Source organism: Erythrolamprus reginae, chromosome 2 (genome assembly GCF_031021105.1).
Source record: "Erythrolamprus reginae isolate rEryReg1 chromosome 2, rEryReg1.hap1, whole genome shotgun sequence".
Lineage (NCBI taxonomy): Eukaryota > Metazoa > Chordata > Lepidosauria > Squamata > Dipsadidae > Erythrolamprus > Erythrolamprus reginae.
The window spans coordinates 256,560,693-256,579,874 of NC_091951.1; the positions used below are offsets into that span (position 1 = coordinate 256,560,693).

The window sequence follows — 19,182 nt, forward strand, 5'->3', positions numbered from 1 at the left end:
TCCTTTTTTCAGGCCATTTTCTTAGCTGTTTTCAGGTTGTTTTTCCAGCTATTTTCTGGCTGGTTTTCCAGATGTTTTCAGGCCATTTTTGGAGCATTGTCAACCCAAAAGTGACCTGAAAACAGCCTGGAAAATGACCTTGAAATGGCCCAGAAAACGGCCTGGAAATGGCCCCAAAATGGCAAAAAAACAACAACAGGCATTCATGTGTCAGCCAGCTGGTTTTTAGGTTTCAAGTGCTCCAGCACGCACACATGCACTTGGTGCCAAAAAGATGCGCCATCACTGCCATATAGGAAGAGGGTAGAACAGTCGTAGTAGGGATTACAAAATGTCTTGGGTCTGTCCGCTAACAGCCGCCTCGTATTTTTTGCAGATTTAATATTGTCACACCATCTCCCCCCATGAAATCATACCTGACTGCATTGAGTCGTGTTTTGTTTTCACTAATGCCTGAATAATACATTGCGGTTTATCCATAGGTTATTTTTTTTTCCCCAGACAGAAGTTTCTGGTTTTTCTACCTAACTTAGGTACTTGAAAATTTATTTAGGGTTTTTCATCGTGGTGCTTTTGACTTACTTCCTTGTTGAGATTCATTGTGTTTTCGGGGGGGGGGGGTAATTTGGTTTTCTATTAGATATTCAAATCCTTCTGATGTACACTGGGTGGGCTGCCCATCTCACAATGTGAGAAAAATGTAAATTGAAATATTTTTAATTGATTCATGTTCATTTTTGTTGTGAGCTGCCCTGAGTCCCTAGGAAGTTGGGCGGCGTAGAGGAAGGAAGGAAGGAAGGAAGGAAGGAAAGAAAGAAAGAAAGAAAGAAAGAAAGAAAGAAAGATCCAAAAGAAACCAAGAGAAGCACAGAAAGTTGTAGATCCCCAGAGGGATCATGGTTTAACACAAGTCAAATGGATCTTTTTCTGCAAAAGTATAAGAATATCATATATGCTGATGAGAAGTTCACTAAAACTTTCTTCTACCCAAAAAGGTATTTGAATTAGTGGTGGGATTCAATTTGTTTTTACTGCCGGTTCTGTGGGCATGGCTTGGTGGACGTGGCATGGCATGGCTTGGTGGGCATGGCTGGAGAAAGATATTGTAAAATCTCCATTCCCCCCCCACTCCAGGGGAAGGTTACTGCAAAATTTCCATTTCCTCCTGATCAGCTGGGACTTGTGAGGCAGAGAATAGATGGGGGCAGTACCAGTCAAAGGTGGTATATTGAGTAGTTCTCAGAACTACTCCAAATTTCCTCTACCGATTCTCCAGAACTGGTCAGAACCTGCTGAATCCCATCCCTTCCTTCAAATTGAATCAGGAACATAAGGTGTGTGTGGGGGGGGGAATCGTGACAGGTTTTGCATCAAACATGTCTTGTTCATTTGCGGATTGCTTAGAACAGTGATGGCGAACCTATGGCACGGGTGCCACAGTTGGCACCCAGATTCATATATGCTGGCACAAGAGCCATTGCCCTAGGTTAGCTCCAATGTGAATGTGTGTGCCGGCCAGCTGATTTTAACTCACACAGAGACTCTCGGAGGTGTTTTGGGCTTCTTGAGAGCCTCGGGGGGGATTGGGGAGGGCATTTTTATCCTCTCTTGGCTCCAAGGAAGCCTTTGGAGCCTGGGGAGGGAGAAACATGAGCCTACTGGGCCCACCAGAAGTTGGGAAACAGGCCATTCCTGGGCCTCCAGGAGGCGGAATAAGCTGTTCTCGCCCTCCCCAGGAACTAGTTAGGTAGATAATAGGATTTTAGCTTAATCTGATGCTTGAAGTAGGCGAAAAAATAATCCATTTTTGGTTTAGTACAGTTGGTGTAGTTTGAAACCACACAGGAATGGAGGAAGAAGCTTGAATGATGGCTTTTATTCATGTGTTTATATTTTACTATTCAGCAGAGAATAAAGAAGAATGACAGAGACCTGCAGTAGTCCAAATGTAGCGCTCAGTGTCTTTATTAAATCCTGCACTCCAATTCCAGCTGTTTCCCCACAGTGACTTGTAATTATAAAAATAACTGGTACTCATAAAGAAAACATGTCAGCAGTTCTTTAGATGTTTCTAAATCTTAACAATGCCATTTCCTTCCACGAACAAGAATGCAGATCATAATCAGCATTCACGCTGGGGATAAAAGTAGAGAAATCAATCTAATTTATCTTGCTTCTTCCGTTTTCCCATTCTTTTTGAAAGAAAGAAAGTGGTTGAAAAACATCCACTGAATACCCAAAAAACCAGAATGACAGCTTGGGGAAAATTGGTTTTAAGTAATCTTCAGTGTACGATCATTATGCAGCAACTGTTTGAAGCTACACAGTGAGGACGGAAGAAACTTATAACAAGGCCCAAAAGAAATTGCCATTGCAGGTGCCCTCCATGATCAAAATTTGGGCAATTGGAAGACTGACAGATGCACTTATCATCTTCCCCCTACCACCTATCTCTCCCCCATCTGTGCCTTTTGGGGCCAGTAGCCCCTACTTCCATAGCTGACCTTCTCCGTGAAAGTTCTCCTTTTCATTTTGCCTAGTGACATGATAGAAGTGGTCCAATATTTGAGGGATTGCCACAATTCAATTCAATTCAATTTATTAGATTTGTATGCCGCCCCTCTCCGAAGACTTGGGCAGCTCACAACAATAATAAAAACAACATTCCAGCGACAACAAATCTAATATTAAAAAGCACATAAAGCCCTATCATATTTTTTTAAAAAACAACAACATATACATACCCAAACATAAATATAAAAAAGCATGGGGGAAAGGTGTCTCACCTCCCCCATGCCTGGCGGTATAGATGAGTCTTGAGTAATTTACGAAAGACAAGGAGTGTGGGGGCAGTTCTAATATCCAGGGGGAGTTGATTCCAGAGGGCCGGGGCTGCCACAGAGAAGGATCTTCCCCTGGGGCCTGCCAAACAACATTGTTTGGTCGACGGGACCCGGAGAAGGCCAACTCTGTGGGACCTTATCGGTCACTGGGATTCGTGCGGTAGCAGGCGGTTCCGGAGGTACTCTGGACCGATGCCATGCAGGGCTTTAAAGGTGATAACCAACACTTTGAATTGTGACCGGAAACTGATTGGCAGCCAATGCAGGCCACAAGCACCAGAAGGCAGGAGAAGAAACAGTGGATGGAAACTAATCCAGGAGAGAAGCAACCTAGAAATAAAGAGAAATTTCCTGACAGTGAGAACAATTAATCAGTGGAACAACTTGCCTCCAGAAGTTGTGGGTTCTCAAACACTGGAGATTGGATGCCCGTGGGCAGGGGAATTGCTGATTTTTTGCTTCTGTGCATGCGCGAAAGCAAAAAAAGTTGCTGAAATCTCACACATGCATGCATCCCTTCCAGATATTTTACTTCCTGCACATGTGCAGAAGCAAAATCTTGCTCAGACGCATACATGCGCAAGCCAGAGATGCAGAGATGCATGTGCAGCGCACCAGTAGTGGCAGGATCAGCAAACCCCATCTGGATTGGACAGCCCTTTGTCTGAAATTGTACAGGTAGTCCTCAACTTACAATGGTTCACTTATTGACCATTCAAAGTTACAATGGCACTGACAAAAATGACTTATGACCAGACCAAAATTCAGATATTTTTCAACTGATTCATATTTATGAGAGTCTCTGGTTGACTGTGTGGTTGATTTGGATTCTGAGGGGTTCATAGGCTGATTGTAGGTCAAAGTGTCTGTTGATGAAATTGCTTGTGGAATCCCTTAGTAAGGGACCCTTGCCATATCAAGGCTTAGGTCGGAGAGACCAAGCCCAGACTGGCTTAACTTGAATGTCTCCTTGGCTAATGACTGCTTGGATTCGCTTGATAACAGCCTGGATTGCTGTCATTAAGTGTGGTACTCAGAGTAAATTGTGCTTTAAGCCTTATCAATAGAAATTCTGATTGTGGTCAAGGACTGCCTGTATACAAGTAGTCTTTAACTTGCAACTATTCATTGAGTGACCATTCATAGTTAGAAGAGCACTAAAAAAAGAGACTTATGACCATTTTTCACACTTACAACCATTGCAGCCTCCCTAAGGTCACATGATCAAAATTTGGACACTTTGCAACTGATTCATATTTATGATGGTTGCACTGTCCCAGGATTATCTTATGGCAAGCAAAGTCAATGAGGAAATCAGATTCACTTAACATCTATCAATATGTTACTAATTTAACAATTGCAGATTCACTTGAACAACTGTGGCAAGGAAGGTCCCAAAATGGAGCAAAATGTCTCACTTAACTGTCTCACTGAGCAACAGAAATTTTGAGCTCAATACAACCAATTGTTGTTGTAATTTGAGGAGTACCTGAAGTGGAGTCACATGCCTTAATTAAATAGGCTTCCACCTAGAGTCATTCCTTAGTACATAATTCCATTCAATTCAAAACTATAACATATGAATTATGTGGCAGAGAATACTAGAGGCGTGTGCATATGAGCAAAGTTTTGTACCTATATGAAAGAGTAACCAGTCCAGTATTTAGCCTACCATCTTCTATCAAAAACAGCACAGTAAAAACATTGGTAGCAAATAGCAGCCTTGCTCAAATAGGGTACCTTCCAAATATGTTGGACGGAAGGTCTCTTCAAGCTGGTTTGGGTTGTAATTGAACATAATTTGGATTGGATGTCATATTTGTGGGGAGCTGGTATAAAGGAATCTGTACAGAAGAGTTTGACATTTCATAATACAGTTTTACTACTTATGTACCTATTTGAGAACTATTAAAATTAGGAAGCTGAAAGTTAAATTATATACCATTAAAGCTTCAGCCAGGGGACATTCTCCTGTTTTCAAACAAGGCAGTTATGATTGCGGGAGGGGTGTGCGAGGCATTGCGGGAGGAGTACATCATAGCCTTTTATATAAGCTGGACAAAAATTTAAACAAAACTTGCTTTTGCTCTCTTTACCAGTTTTCAATTCCCTGTGCGTTATTATGAGGCTCTGGGACTGCAATGTCAATTTCTACCCAGTCTGAAAGGAGCAAAAGGTCTTAGAAAGGAAGATCAGCCTAGCTTTCTGACTGGCACATGGTACATCTACCAGCCAAAATAGTGGGGAGGGTCCATTTTTAGCCTCCTGCCTCCAGAAGCTCTCAGTCAGCCAAAAATAGGACACACAGAGGGCCTGTTTTCAGAGTGCTGCAATAGGGTTGCATTGGACTGGATTATGTTGCCTAAAGTAAGTGCCTGATCCAGATAGAAAACAAGCAACATTATATGTTAATATTACAGTTTAATACCACATTTTAGATACTGTAATTCCATTTAATCTACAATCAACAATCTATAATTGACCGCCATTTCTATTTACTATTCTGGAAATTTACCTCTGCTGTTAGATCTTGTATTATCACGTTATTTATGCTTTGTATTTTTATTATTAGTTGAATAATAAAAATTAAAAGTATAAATAGCTTTTCTGCCTGGAAAAGCAATTTACTATTAAACAATGGAGTATAAATTTGGAAATAAAAAGATTAGTGGAGTGTGAAGAATAAGTAATGTTTGCCCATAATATCTGGTAGAAGAGATAGGAAAATGGTTATAGTAAAAAACTGGAAACAAAGAAGAGAAGGGGGGAGAAACCGCGTCTTGTGCCTGTGTCAAAAACCCACCCTGGCCACGCCCAGCTTGACCACGCCCGCTCCCGGCCACACACACACACACAAACACACCTGGCCCTCCGCAGTCAAACCCAACCTTGATTGGCTGTCAATGAAATTGAGTGAATGGATGACAGACAGACAGCAATGATAGAGAGATAAATATAGCAATATAGAAATTATAGAAATATAATTCAAATAAAAATTCAGAATGCTAATGGCCATTTTTTATAACTGTAGAAGGTTTTGCATTTCTGAGAATCAGGGAACAAGTATCAAAAAGTTCATCTCAATACTTTGTTATATATCCTTTGTTGGCAATGACAGATTTCAAACGTTTTCTGAAAGTCTTCACAAGGTTGCCACACACTGTTGCTGGTATGTTGGCCCATTCCTCCATGCAGATCTCCTCTAGAACAGTGATGTTTTGGGGCTGTCGCTAGGGGCTACAATTGCAGGGCTACAATTTTGTTTCTGGTGTCCTTCAACAGCTCTTTGGTCTTCACCATAGCGGAGTTTGGAGTGTGACTTTGAGGTTGTGGACAGGTGACATTTATACTTATAACAAGTTCAAACAGATGCCATTACTACAAGTAATGAGTGGAGGACAGGGGAGCCTCTTAAATAAGAAGTTACAGGTCTGTGAGAACCAGAAATCTTGCTTCTTTGTAGGTGACCAAATACTTATTTTCCACCATAATTTGCAAATAAATTCATTAAAAATCAGACCATGTGATTTTCTGAATGTGTTTTCTCATGTTGTCTCTCATGGTTGAGGTCTACTTACGATGTCAATTACAGGCCCCTCTCATTTTTTTTAGTGGGAGAACTTGCACAACTGGTATCTGAATAAATACTTTCCTCCCCACTGTATATATATATGTGTGTGTGTGTGTGTGTGTATACACACACACACACACACACACATATATATATATATGTTTGTTTGTTTTTTATGTCGGATCACCCTGGTATATTGTAGGAACGTCACAGCTCCTTTTTGCCTCTAGGCCCAACCCAGGACCATTTCAAGGCAGTTAATTTATTTATAGCCGACAACTATATTCTGTATGTATCAAAAAAACATTTGACACACCCACCCACCCACATACATACATACATACATACATACATACATATATCTGAAGGGATTGGATACTGTAGCCTAGAAGATAATTCTCTGCCTTATAAGGCAAAGGTTGCAGGTTCAAGTCCCAGTGGGTATGGCTAGCTGATGAGGCCAAAATAAGGCAGAAATAGATCTATCCTAGTCTCCCTTAATTTTCAAATTCAGCAAAAAAACATGTGACACACACACACACACACACACACACACATATATATATATCACCAAAATCTGTATGTATGTATTATATATACAGTGGTCCCTCGACCATCGTGAGGGTTCCGTTCCAGGACCCCAAGCGATGATCGATTTTTCGCGAAGTAGCGGTGCGGAAGTAAAAACACCATCTGCGCATGCGCAGATGGTGTTTTTACTTCCACCGCCGCCCGCCCTTCACCCGCCCACCCCGTTGCTCGCGCCTGGGGTTTCCCCCCGCGCGTGCCGCCCGCCCGCCCACGCCGTTGCTGGGGCCGCTTCCCAGCTGGGAAGCGGAGCTGGGATGTCCCCAAGCGCGCGCGCGTTGCTGGGGCCGCTTCCCAGCTGGGAAGCAGAGCTGGGGTTTCCCCAAGCGCGCGCGCACCGCCCGCCCACGCTGTTGCTGGGGCCGCTTCCCAGCTGGGAAGCGGAGCTGGGATGTCCCCAAGCGCGCGCGCGTTGCTGGGGCCGCTTCCCAGCTGGGAAGCAGAGCTGGGGTTTCCCCAAGCGGGCGCGCACCGTCCGCCCGCCCACGCTGTTGCTGGGGCCGCTTCCCAGCTGGGAAACGGAGCTGGGGTGTCCCCGCGCGTGCCGCCCACCCGCCCACGCCGTTGCTCGCGCCGCCGTACCGGGGCAAGAGGGGGAAGACCCAGGGAAGCCGCCCAGCAGCTTATCTGCCCGGCGGGAAACTCCACCATCTACGCATGCGTGGCCATAGAAAAAAGGCACGCATGCGCAGATGGTGGAGTTTACTTCCGGGTTGAAAACTAGCGATATAGCCCTTTCGCGATGCTCGAGGATGCGAAACTCGAGGGTTCACTGTATACATATATACATACATACATACATACATACATACATACATACATTCTAGACATTCTGTATATATGTGTTTATTTTTCAGTGGTGTTTGACTTTTTGAATAAGGCTTGCTTTATTGGGCATATTTATTATATAACTTTCTAAGTGAAGGGCCAAAACCTTTAATAAAAATTATTGATATTAAACAAATGCATGTTGTACTCAGTCATTTGTGGCTTCCTAGGTAAAACTTGTGTTTTATATATACTGCTCCATGAAAGTTCTGAAATACAGTATATATTTATTGACTGGATCTATTTGGAGGCTCTTAATGTCTTGTATTCATAAAATTAATAAAGGCTGCATTAATAAAGCACTAATCAACATTCAGAAATACCTCAAGGCCAATACCTGGACAGATAAGAGTTATCCTAATGACATCCCTAAATATTAGCAGAGGAGGAGAGGTAAGGTGAGGGGTGTCTACCGCAAGGTCTCCCTGGAAAGACACTCCAACTCTTGCTGTAGTAGACTCCCTTTATAAAGGTGGTATAGTGTCTAGAAATGGCTGGTATTACATTTCTCCTCATTTAAACACGGCAGAATGACAGAAAGTAGCTTTTTTGTTGTTCTCTTTTATTATGAACTTGGCACTACTTAAAAGGCTTTTTAATTGTGCCCGCTGTTTGAGCTTTTCATGGTTTTTACTGCTAAAATGAGCTGAGGAGAGAAGAAGCTTATCTTCTTTTAAACCTGTTTATTTGCATCTTCATGTATAAGATGGAGGAGAGGGGCGGGGGTCTTACAAATTCTCTGTTCAACAAAAAGATTGAGAACTCTACGCTCCAAAACTCCATTCGGCGAGCAATGATCAGAGAGGTTGGTTGTTCCCTTTGGTCAGAATTCACTGGAAAGGCCCTAATCATAGACTGGTCGATTTTCAGACATAATGTAATTCCAAATGAATGAAAGAAAGTTTAGTTTAGTTTAGGGGGCTTTTGATACAGCTGGGTATTGCAAGCAATTTCTTCTCCTTGTAGGGTTAGATGGAGAAAAGGGAGGAGAGGAGGTGAACAGGTTTTGATAGTTGCTTCTTTGCCCAGCAGCACAGATGGGTTTCAGCAGGTTCTGACCAGTTCTGGAGAAGCAATAGTGGAAATTGTGAGTAATTCGGACAATCAGTAAATAGCACCTCTAATTGGCCCCGCCCCCATCTATTCTCTGCCTCCCGAGTCCCAGCTAATCGGGACGAAATGGGGATTTTGCAGTATCCTTCCCCTGTCATGCCCACCAAGCCACGCCCACAGAACCAGTAGTAAAAAAAAATAATGAATCCCACCACTGCCCAGCAGGGTTAAAATCTCTTTTGGGCTCCCCTAACAATTAAATAAATAAACCTGCTCCTGTTCCCAAGCTGTGGTTGAATTTTCTGTCACAATATATTAACAGCTTTTGCTGAAGTGAAACCCCAGGTCTTGCAGAAGTGAAAAGTGTTTGAAGTCAAGGTTGAAGTGTGTTCAGTCCACTCGGAAAGCACTTTTTCTCATAGTCTAGCAGGTACCAGCTTCTGTTTGTCCTTCACAAGGTAGAAATGAGACAGAAGCATATTACACAGGTCGACAAAAATATTTTTTGTAATCATTGCAGTTGACCTTGTACTTTTCTGAATCATTTTTTTTTGTTCTGGTTTCAAAAATGTATATAGTTTTTATGTAGCAGGCATAGTTTTCACAGAGCAGCATCATTATTATAAGGTATAGGAAATATACTGGTGGCATTAAGAAAACAATAACACAGGTGTAAAAAAAAATATTTTTGTAATCATCACAGTTGACCTTGTACTTTTCTGAATCATTTTTTTTTTGTTCTGATTTCAAAAAATGTATATAGTTTTTCTGCAGCAGGTATAGTTTCCATGGAGCAGCAGCATTATTTTAAGGTATAGGAAATATACTGGCGACATTAAGAAAACAGTAATTACCACATACATTGAAAATGTAGAAATAATGTAATAACAAAAATGCTTCTATATCAGAAACTTTATGTGATAGAGCAAAACTAATCATATTTTTGGAATCAGCACATCAAACCCCATAAGACAGGCACAGTACATTTGCTGATTATTTTTATATGTTGACCAGTGTTATTATTCTTTTGTAAGAAACCCAATGGATGTTTGGTAATGATACAAAATCAGTTCCAGGGGCCTAACCCCACAACTACAGAATGGTGCTAGTATTATACAACTTTCCCTAACAACTGGCTGCAGCAATTGATAGGGTTTCCTTAAAAATTGAACTAGAAAATGCATACCTTACATGTTAACCATGAAAATCAATTGACAGTAGTTCTCTTCTCTCGAAAGAATGTCTGGGTTGGTCGAAGAGGCAGAATTGGCAAAAAAAAAAAACACATTTTGGGGTCAGGATTGGGGAATCTGCAGCTCTTCTGATGTTGCTTAACTACACTAGAACAGCTCCAAGGATGTGTAGTTCCACAACATCTGAAGATCCACAGATTCTTTTTGCCTTTGATTTCAATATTAGGTTAGATGTCAGGTTTAGTTTAATTCAGTGATGGGCTACCAAAATTTTTACTACCACACTGTGGGCGTGGCTTATGCATTTTGTTTGAACATCTTTCAGTGCAAATTGGGTGCTCTGGGGTGGAGCTCCAAATGTTGCTACCGGAACTGCATTCCTGACCGTAGAGCCCATCACTGGTTTAGCTGTAGTATCTTTCACTGAAAATAAATGTGACTGTCAATTTTCCTAACTAATAGCTATTTCTCTCTCTCTCTTTTTTTCTCTTTCTTCTTTCTTTCCTTGGCAGGCCTGTGACGGAGGATTAGACAACATTAGTGGAGTCATGCTTCACACAGCCATATCTTGCTGGCAGCCATTTCTAAGTCTGGCTGTGCTGCTACTTTTCATAGGCTCCACCCTAAGTTGTCCAGCTCGCTGTGATTGCTCGGCACAGAATAAGTCTGTCAGTTGTCATCGGAGGCGCCTGATTGCCATCCCGGAGGGCATCCCCATAGAGACTAAAATCTTGGATCTTAGCAAAAACAGGCTAAAAAGTATAAATCCAGAAGAGTTCACAGCTTTCCCTTTGCTTGAAGAGATAGATCTGAGCGACAACATCGTGGGCAATGTTGAGCCTGGGGCCTTTAACAGCTTATTTAATTTGCGTTCTTTGCGACTGAAAGGGAATCGTCTGAAGCTGGTCCCTTTAGGAGTCTTCACTGGCTTATCAAACTTAACAAAGCTGGATATTAGCGAGAACAAGATTGTCATCCTGCTGGATTACATGTTCCAGGATCTGCACAACCTCAAATCCCTTGAGGTTGGGGATAATGATTTGGTTTACATCTCCCACAGGGCCTTTAATGGATTGCTCAGTCTGGAGCATCTCACTCTGGAAAAATGCAACCTAACAGCTGTACCAACCGAGGCCCTTTCCTACCTTCACAACCTCATCAGCCTGCACCTGAGACATCTCAATATCAACCTGTTGCCTGCCTATGCCTTTAAGAGATTGTTCCACCTGAAAAACCTAGAAATAGATTATTGGCCTATGCTCGACACGATCCCTGCCAATTGTCTTTATGGTCTGAACCTCACTTCTCTGTCTGTTACCAATACCAATTTGTCCACCGTCCCTTATGCTGCTCTGAAGCACCTGGTTTATCTGACCCACCTGAATCTTTCCTACAATCCCATCAGCACAATAGAATCCGGCATGCTTGCAGATGTGTTGCGCCTGCAAGAGTTGCACATAGCAGGGGCCCAGCTGCACGCCATTGAACCTCATGCTTTCCAAGGCCTTCGATTCCTCCGTGTGTTAAACGTATCCCAAAACCTGTTGGAAACTCTGGAAGAGAACGTGTTCCATTCCGTCAAATCCCTGGAAGTTCTCTGCATAAGCAACAATCCGCTGGCTTGCGACTGCCGCTTGCTTTGGATCTTACAAAGGCAGCCCTTGCTGCAGTTTGGTGGCCGGCAACCCATGTGTGCCGGTCCAGACAGCGTCAAAGAGAGGCTGTTTAAAGACTTCACTCACAGCACTGCCCTTTCTTTCTACTTCACTTGCAAGAAGCCCAGGATCTATGAAAAGAAGCTGCAATACTTGGTGATCGAAGAAGGGCAGACGGTGCAATTCTCGTGTCATGCAGAGGGAGATCCTCAGCCGACCATCGCCTGGTTGACACCGCGACGGAGACTGGTCACCGCAAAATCCAGCGGGAGAGTGACGGTGCTCGGAGATGGTACGCTTGAGATCCGTTTTGCCCAAGATCAAGATAGTGGGATTTATGTTTGTGTGGCCAGCAATGCTGCTGGAAATGACACATCTTCAGCCACCCTCACCGTCAAAGGGTTTGCCACAGATCGTTTTCTTTACGCCAACAGGACTCCTATGTACATGACAGATTCCAATGACACCAGTTCCAATGGAACCAATGTGAATACATTTGCTCTGGACCTTAAGACAATACTGGTGTCAACAGCCATGGGCTGTTTCACCTTCCTTGGGGTTGTTTTATTTTGTTTCTTACTACTTTTTGTCTGGAGCCGTGGGAAAGGCAAGCATAAAACCACCATCGACCTCGAGTATGTCCCCCGTAAAAACAATGGCGCAGTGGTGGAAGGGGAGGTTTCAGGACCACGCAGGTTCAATATGAAAATGATTTGATGGTTGTGCTCTAGCATTATTAATTTTGCCCCTTTCCTTCTTCTGTGGCATTCGAACCAATTCAACACAGCTCGGCAAGTAAGGAGGCCAAGCTGCAGGCAGGCTCCCCTTGGCCGCCACCCGTGTCAAGCGGTAGATGGAAATCAAAGAGACTATCTCAGATTGTACAGCAGAGCCTTGTGTTTCGAGGCGGCGTTAGTGAGAGGGCTTTTTCCTTTTTATTTTTTTGCAGTTTGGCATACGGCACTAATTGTTTGCATTGCAAATTTTATGGCGTTCTGGGGATTTCAGTAACAAACGTTCGGCTCCTGGACACTACCTGGAAACATTTTTACCACTACAAAGCAAACAAAAAAAAAATCCCTACGGTATAGGATTTCATATTTTAACTGTGAGCAAGAAAGAGAGAGACAGATTTGTTTACAACCTACTCTGCAGTAAAATTTGTATCTATAGCTCATTTGCTAAATCCTTGCATCTTTTCCTTCTAGTTGGTTCAACACTGCAAAAATTAATATATTACTGTAATATATGCACGTACCTGTGTACGTATTACAGTAATATATACACAGGCACACTATGTATATTTTAAAGCAATACAGGTGAGAAATTTTGTTCCATCCACACTGACTGATCCAAGTGTGAAATCTCTCTTCCCAAATTTCTAGTCAAATTTCAAAATTGGACTTCTCAAATAATTAGAGACGATAGTGTCTGAGATTTGAATTTACATCCCAGACATGAAGGAAATAACCAAGTCAGGAATAATTTGTGGGATGCCATTGTGTTACTCTTTGTGTAAAGAAAAGATGCAGGCTTAATTTTAATATAAAATGGATTTAAAAAACATATATGTGGGATCACACTAGAACAGTTCACTGTAAAAACGTGGAGATCTAACCATGACCGATTTTGGAGGCATAAAAATCTGGCAGATCACACCTGAAGGACAAACTCTTTTGTTTTTATCATGCCCTGCCAAACACACCTTCATCCACCACCATTGCCACATCTGTTTCACTTTCTAGTCTATTGTTTAAAAGGGGTGAAGCTGTCCTAGGAAATTGAACCAGGGCAGTGTATTCTGTCACTTGCTTAAGAGAAAACTCAGTGTTGCATTTATGGAAGCTAATGAAAAAAAAAAGTTAAAAAAAAGGGGGGGGATAAAAATAGGTCCTCCCTGATGCCAAGAAACTAAATTTGGTTCAAGAACAGGTGATAACACTCACTCGTGTTGATTTCCTTCTGGCCACATTATTGCCAAACTACAATGTCAGTTTTGTATTTATTGGTGGTGAAGGCTGAACAACAGAGTCCTCCTGCTGTGTCTTCTTCATGCAAAGATGTCCTGGCTACTTGACCCCGTAAGAAAAACAAACCCAGAAAGGTACTGTTTCTTGTTTTCAATGTAGTGAGAAAGCAAAGAATTGAGAGTGGGGAAGCAAGTCTCTTTGGGGTTCTGTAAAACACAGCCCGATGAATTTTAAGAGCATTTTCCTTTCTTTCTTTTTTTAAATTTAATCCCTTGCAACATGAATATGAGAGTCGGATGCCCAGCATGAATAAGCACCTGCTAAGGAATGTGATGTATGTCTTTGGCATTAAAATTCAAAGCAGAGGTAGGGAAGTGTTTGTCTGCAAGGTATTTGGAGTAACTCCCACCATTCCTTTCAGGGGACACACTACCGTAATTGATGGAAGACGTCCAAGGGCAAAAAGAACAAAAACACCCCTCCAATTATACACTCCATTCAATGGAGTTTAATGGAAATATATAATGGGCTTTATTGTGTGTGTATAGAAAGAGAGAGAGAGAGAAAATATTTCCCTAAGGAATAATCATGTCTGCTATTTGATATTGATGAACATCATGGTTGCCATTGCTGAAAATTGAAGAACATAACTTACCATTTGCTGAAGAGAAGAAGCATTCATGGTAAGATGGTGGTCCAGAAATTAGACTATGCAGAAGGGGCCAAATCCTCAATGCCACTAAACATTCCTTCAGGAAACTGCCATGGGTGGTACAGGTTTGCGATATTTTCTCTTCCTTGCCACAGGTTCAAGGGCAATCAAGCAAAGGAGTGGGGGAACCTACTAAGTGAACTAGTTTTAGAAAGGCAAAGGCTTAATTCCTTGAATTTGTATTAATTATTGTTAGAAAGTCATCACTCTTTAATTGTTCATATTGCCAATTTCCTACTTACATTTACTTGCCTTTTCCCTCAATGAGGAAGTCCATACAGGCAGGGATAGATTGGAACCTGGGAATAATATGTACAAGGCAAACTTTATTGAGCTGTTTATTTAAATTTATGCGTTAGCTGTTTGTTTTTTATGTATGTGTTAGCTGTTTGTTTTTATTTATGTGTTCTCCTTCTCAAGATAATAAAGAAGCACTACGGGCTAATACTGGTATGACAAAATGGAGATGTTGTGTTCTGTTGCTTGTTGAACTCCAACTCTCTGAACTCCTGCAGTCGCTATAATGATTTGGAGGTTCTGGGAGTTGTGGTCCCAACAGGTTTATGAGACATTAACTAGAGAAGGCTTTTCTGATAAATTCATATTTTTTCAAGTCTTTATTACGTCCTTTATTCCAATGTTAAAATATTTAATATTTAAAATAATATGCTTTTGTGGCGAAGTACAACACACAACAAGCAGATGAAATCTTTAAAAGCCATGAGTAGGATTTAAAACACTTTTATAAAATATATGTTTCCGAATGATCTCTTTCCAGGAATGTAAATAACTTAACATATTGTCTACAGTTGAGATTCTGAAACAATTGCAGTGCATTTCCACTCAATTTCATATGTGTGTGTGTGGTTTTTTTTTAAATCCATTGGATTTAGAATGTAATAAAATGAAATTATAGATTGCGCTGTTCGTTTTCCAATCAGTTTGGAAGCATTTGGACAAATTGGTTACATTATCAGTGGAAGACAAATTCAGCAATGCTTGATGTATATTTTCAGAGCAGTAAATAGATTTTTCCTATCATGATGGTGATACCTCTGGTACACTTACCTTTGCAGAGGTACTGGCACATCTTTCCCAAAAGATAATTATTTTCAGATATACCTAGTGTCCAGGGGTGGGTTCCTCCCAGTTCAGACTGGTTCGCTTGAACCAATAGTGGCCCTCTAATGATGTCACAATGACATCATGGAGCCAGTCAAATCAATGCCAGTCTGTGGGCATTGCCATTTTTTAAATATTTTTTTTTCTTTTGATCCTGTGCAGAAGTTGAGTTTCAGACACTGTGCTTGTGGTCACCAACTGCGTGTGTGCACCCATGAAGGCATGTCCATGTGGTGCAGGAGGAAGCAAACTGGTAGCAAGGTAACTTAGAATCTACCCCTGAAAGTATCCCGTTAATTGTTCTAGCCCAACTTATTATGGAGAGGGAGAGTTTTAAATTATGGTGTTCCATAGGACCAGTTTCAATACAGACTTACTAATACAGTTCACCCATTTGATATGGCCATGGTCATTATAAGTAAATACTTCAAATAATACTATTAAACACATCTGCATATCTATGAGGGTCGCCCAGAAAGTAATGTACCAACAATTATTTATTGAACACAATGAAACTTACACACAAGAAAGAATGATGTTTCTTCTACACTCCCTATTTTTCCACATAATCTCTGTCCTGTTTTATGGCCTTCCTCCAGTGAAACACAAGGGTATGTATGCCCTGTCGGTACCACTCCTTGTTCTGGTCACGAAGCCTTTTCTGCACTGTGCGAATCACCTCTAATGGCCTCACCCTCTTTGCCCAGCAACTAATCGTACTTTTGTCAATTGCAGATTCTCCATAAACTGTACACAAACGTTTGAGAATGTTCCCAACAGTTTCTTTCTTTGCAGTGAGAAATTCAATGACAACATGCTGCTTTTAACGTACATCTCTTACAGACGCCATTTTGAAACACTGCTACAGCTACACTCTCTGAAGAAACGCAAAATTTACACACGCACTCCTGACAATTCAAATAATGTATATCTAAAATTTCGCATTTGTACCATTACTGTAGGCTGAGAAAAAAAAGGTAGTCCATTATTATCTGGGCAACCCTTGTAGCTATTAGAATTGCAGGTTTAATCCCAATTTCATTATTAATGTGCCTCAGATCACTCAGCAGGGAATGAAGCAGAAAAGGTATAAAACAGTCATTTGTTTCCTAATCTAAAACAGTGCTTTTTCATACTTGGCAGCTTTAAAAAATGTGGACATCAACTCCCAGAATTCCCCAGCCAGCACTTTAGCTGAGGAATTCTGGAAGTTGAGGCCCCATGCATCTGAAAACTTGCAAAGTTTGAAAAAAGATAGATCTAAAAGATTTAGAGCAGTCCCGAAAGAAGTTATATAAAAATGAATGAGGACATCTTAAAACAGCTCCATTCAACTCAAGGTATATTTCCAAAGACAGCAAATTATTTTGGCACATACAGCAGAAAAAGCAGAGAAATATCTCACCTAGTTAGTGTCCAAAGTAACAACTAACCTTGGCTTCCTGAGACACTTGCCACATTCTTTCTCATAACAACGCCAGAAATTCAAGTTGCTGGGTGGATGAGCATTTACTGGTCTTTGAGCAATCTTGGACATTACAGAATTGCAAAAGACAGGATAATTATATATCTCACACTTTATACTGCTGTGCTCCTTCTGTGAGGCCCAAATTGGAACATGCGTTTCTGAACTCTGGAACTTAAGGCAATATCAGCAATATGCCTACAAGAAGTCAGCAATAAAACTAAATCTAAAACTCTTGGGATACAGTTATCAACATTTCCTCCTATTTCCCCAGAAAAAATCTGTAACTGCTTTCAATATTACAATACCAGGGCTTAGCTTTTCATTGAAGTCCCATTCAGAAATAAATGATTGGTGGAACAGAATAGTCACGTTCCCAGGTTACTTTGAAGCCTGTTAATATCAATAATATCAAAAAAGAAAGTAGAGGACTTTGGAAGCTTATTTACTTTTTCCTCCCTAGTAGTTATATCTTTCTAGCCTTTATAAAGACAGCGGAATTTCATTAACTCTAAAGGAGATCAGATATGGCTTTCAAGAACGATATGAGTTGTGTAAATCCATTCTACTTTCATGTATATGGGAGAAATAAACAAAGGGGAGAGGAAATAGGATTGAACAGCCCATTGAAGACATTTGCATTGATTTCTTCCTTGAAATTATCATTAATCTATTAGTAGCGGAATTATGAATAATTCTTTTTTTCTTATTCTTTTTTAATAACATTTCTTCTAATGCTAACATAATCCTTTTAGCAGGAGTTTATTTCTGCTGAAATTATTGTCGAGGCAAACTTAATTCCAAATAGCAGGTATGGTTAATGGGTAATGGCTAAACCAGACAAGATGTGGCATGACAAAATGGATTAAAACATTTTACAATGATGGGAAATATTTCCCTATTTATTTCTAATTTACTTTTGTAAACAGCCTTGAGAAATAGAAAAATGGGCCTATTTCTAATCTTTGTTTTTTATCCCTTTTTTCCCAAGAATCTATTCTTGTATTGTGTATTTTCTGTTGATTCAAAAAAATGTTCAGTTTAGTTAAGAAACCGCACCCGTGTGTTTGTTTTTTAAAGCAAGTTATAAAATACATCTGTGAACAATTGTTTGCTTTATTTTGTAACACATGTTAATCCAAACAGTTAAGTCTTATTCTTTGTAGACCAGTCAACTCACCAAAGTTGACCAGCTTAACTTAGGTGATCAGTAAAGGTATATATACACAAACAAACGCATGCATTTGTAGCATAGTTCCCTCTAAGCTGAGCAGTGAACAATCGCTCACTTAAAAATCATAATCAACTCAGAGTTTTCCAAACCTGCCCAGAAGCCGAGAGGGAAAGAGTGAGAGGGAAGGAGAGAGAGAGGAAGAGAGGAAGAGAGAGAAACAGATAGAAAAAAGAGAGGAAGGAACAGAGAAAGAAAAAGAATGTGAGTAAGGAAGAGAGAAAGAAAATCAAAATCTAGTTTGAAACTAGCTCAACTATTTAAGTGGCATTTTGATATTGATAGAGTTGCCCTATTATGAGCTCACTGTTATAGACACACAGTACAGTATTTTATTTTGAAATTCTCTGAGGCAAAACAGGGTGGGGTTTTTATTTGTTTGTTTGTTTGTTTGTTTGTTTATTTATTATTTCTGTGCCGCTTAGTCCCGAAGGGACTGCCGCTCAGACACTATACTTTTCCGCCCCCCCAAAAAAAAATTAGAGGGAACACTGATTTGTAGTACAAAAACACACAACCTCACACTTGCATTTGTAATACTGTCTCTCACACACCTTGTTCTCTTTCTGAAAACCCAACAAAAAATGACTATACTCAATGTTAAGTTTCTCAGTCCACTGATAATCTGATTTCAGTGGCAAATTGCAAAAAGAGGAGTGAAAAATGGATAAGAGATTTTAAAAACACAGGCGAAAAGGGAAGGCTTTCACCTAAAAATCTTTCACTTTCTGTTCTCTTGTCTTCTTTCTTTTTTCAGAATAAGAGTGCAATTTTTGTTGTTACCGTGTTTCCCCGAAAGTAAGACAGTGTCTTACTTTCTTTTTATCCCCAAAAGCCCCACTATGTCTTACTTTCGGGGTATGTCTTATATTGGAGCTTCCCTAGCGGTGACGGCGTGAGCTTTTGGGGCCCCGATGGGAGGGCACCGGCCACTGTTGCTTCTAAGAGGCG

At 40.9% G+C, this 19,182-nt stretch overlaps 1 protein-coding gene across 5 annotated transcripts in view; it reads left to right on the forward strand.

The window, feature by feature from the left end:
- LINGO2 (leucine rich repeat and Ig domain containing 2) overlaps positions 1 to 15,257 on the forward strand; it is a 932,046-nt gene extending 916,789 nt beyond the window's left edge. For 4 of the 5 annotated variants that reach the window (XM_070742463.1, XM_070742464.1, XM_070742466.1 and 1 more), the window contains one exon: positions 10,589 to 15,257. In XM_070742463.1, the coding sequence (XP_070598564.1) occupies positions 10,625 to 12,448 (1,824 nt within the window). In that variant the 5' untranslated portion in view covers positions 10,589 to 10,624 and the 3' untranslated portion in view covers positions 12,449 to 15,257. Of the gene's footprint in view, positions 1 to 8,884; positions 8,918 to 10,588 lie in introns of those variants that run through there. The other variant, XM_070742468.1, reaches the window with a different exon arrangement.
- Positions 15,258 to 19,182: the final 3,925 nt, after the last annotated feature.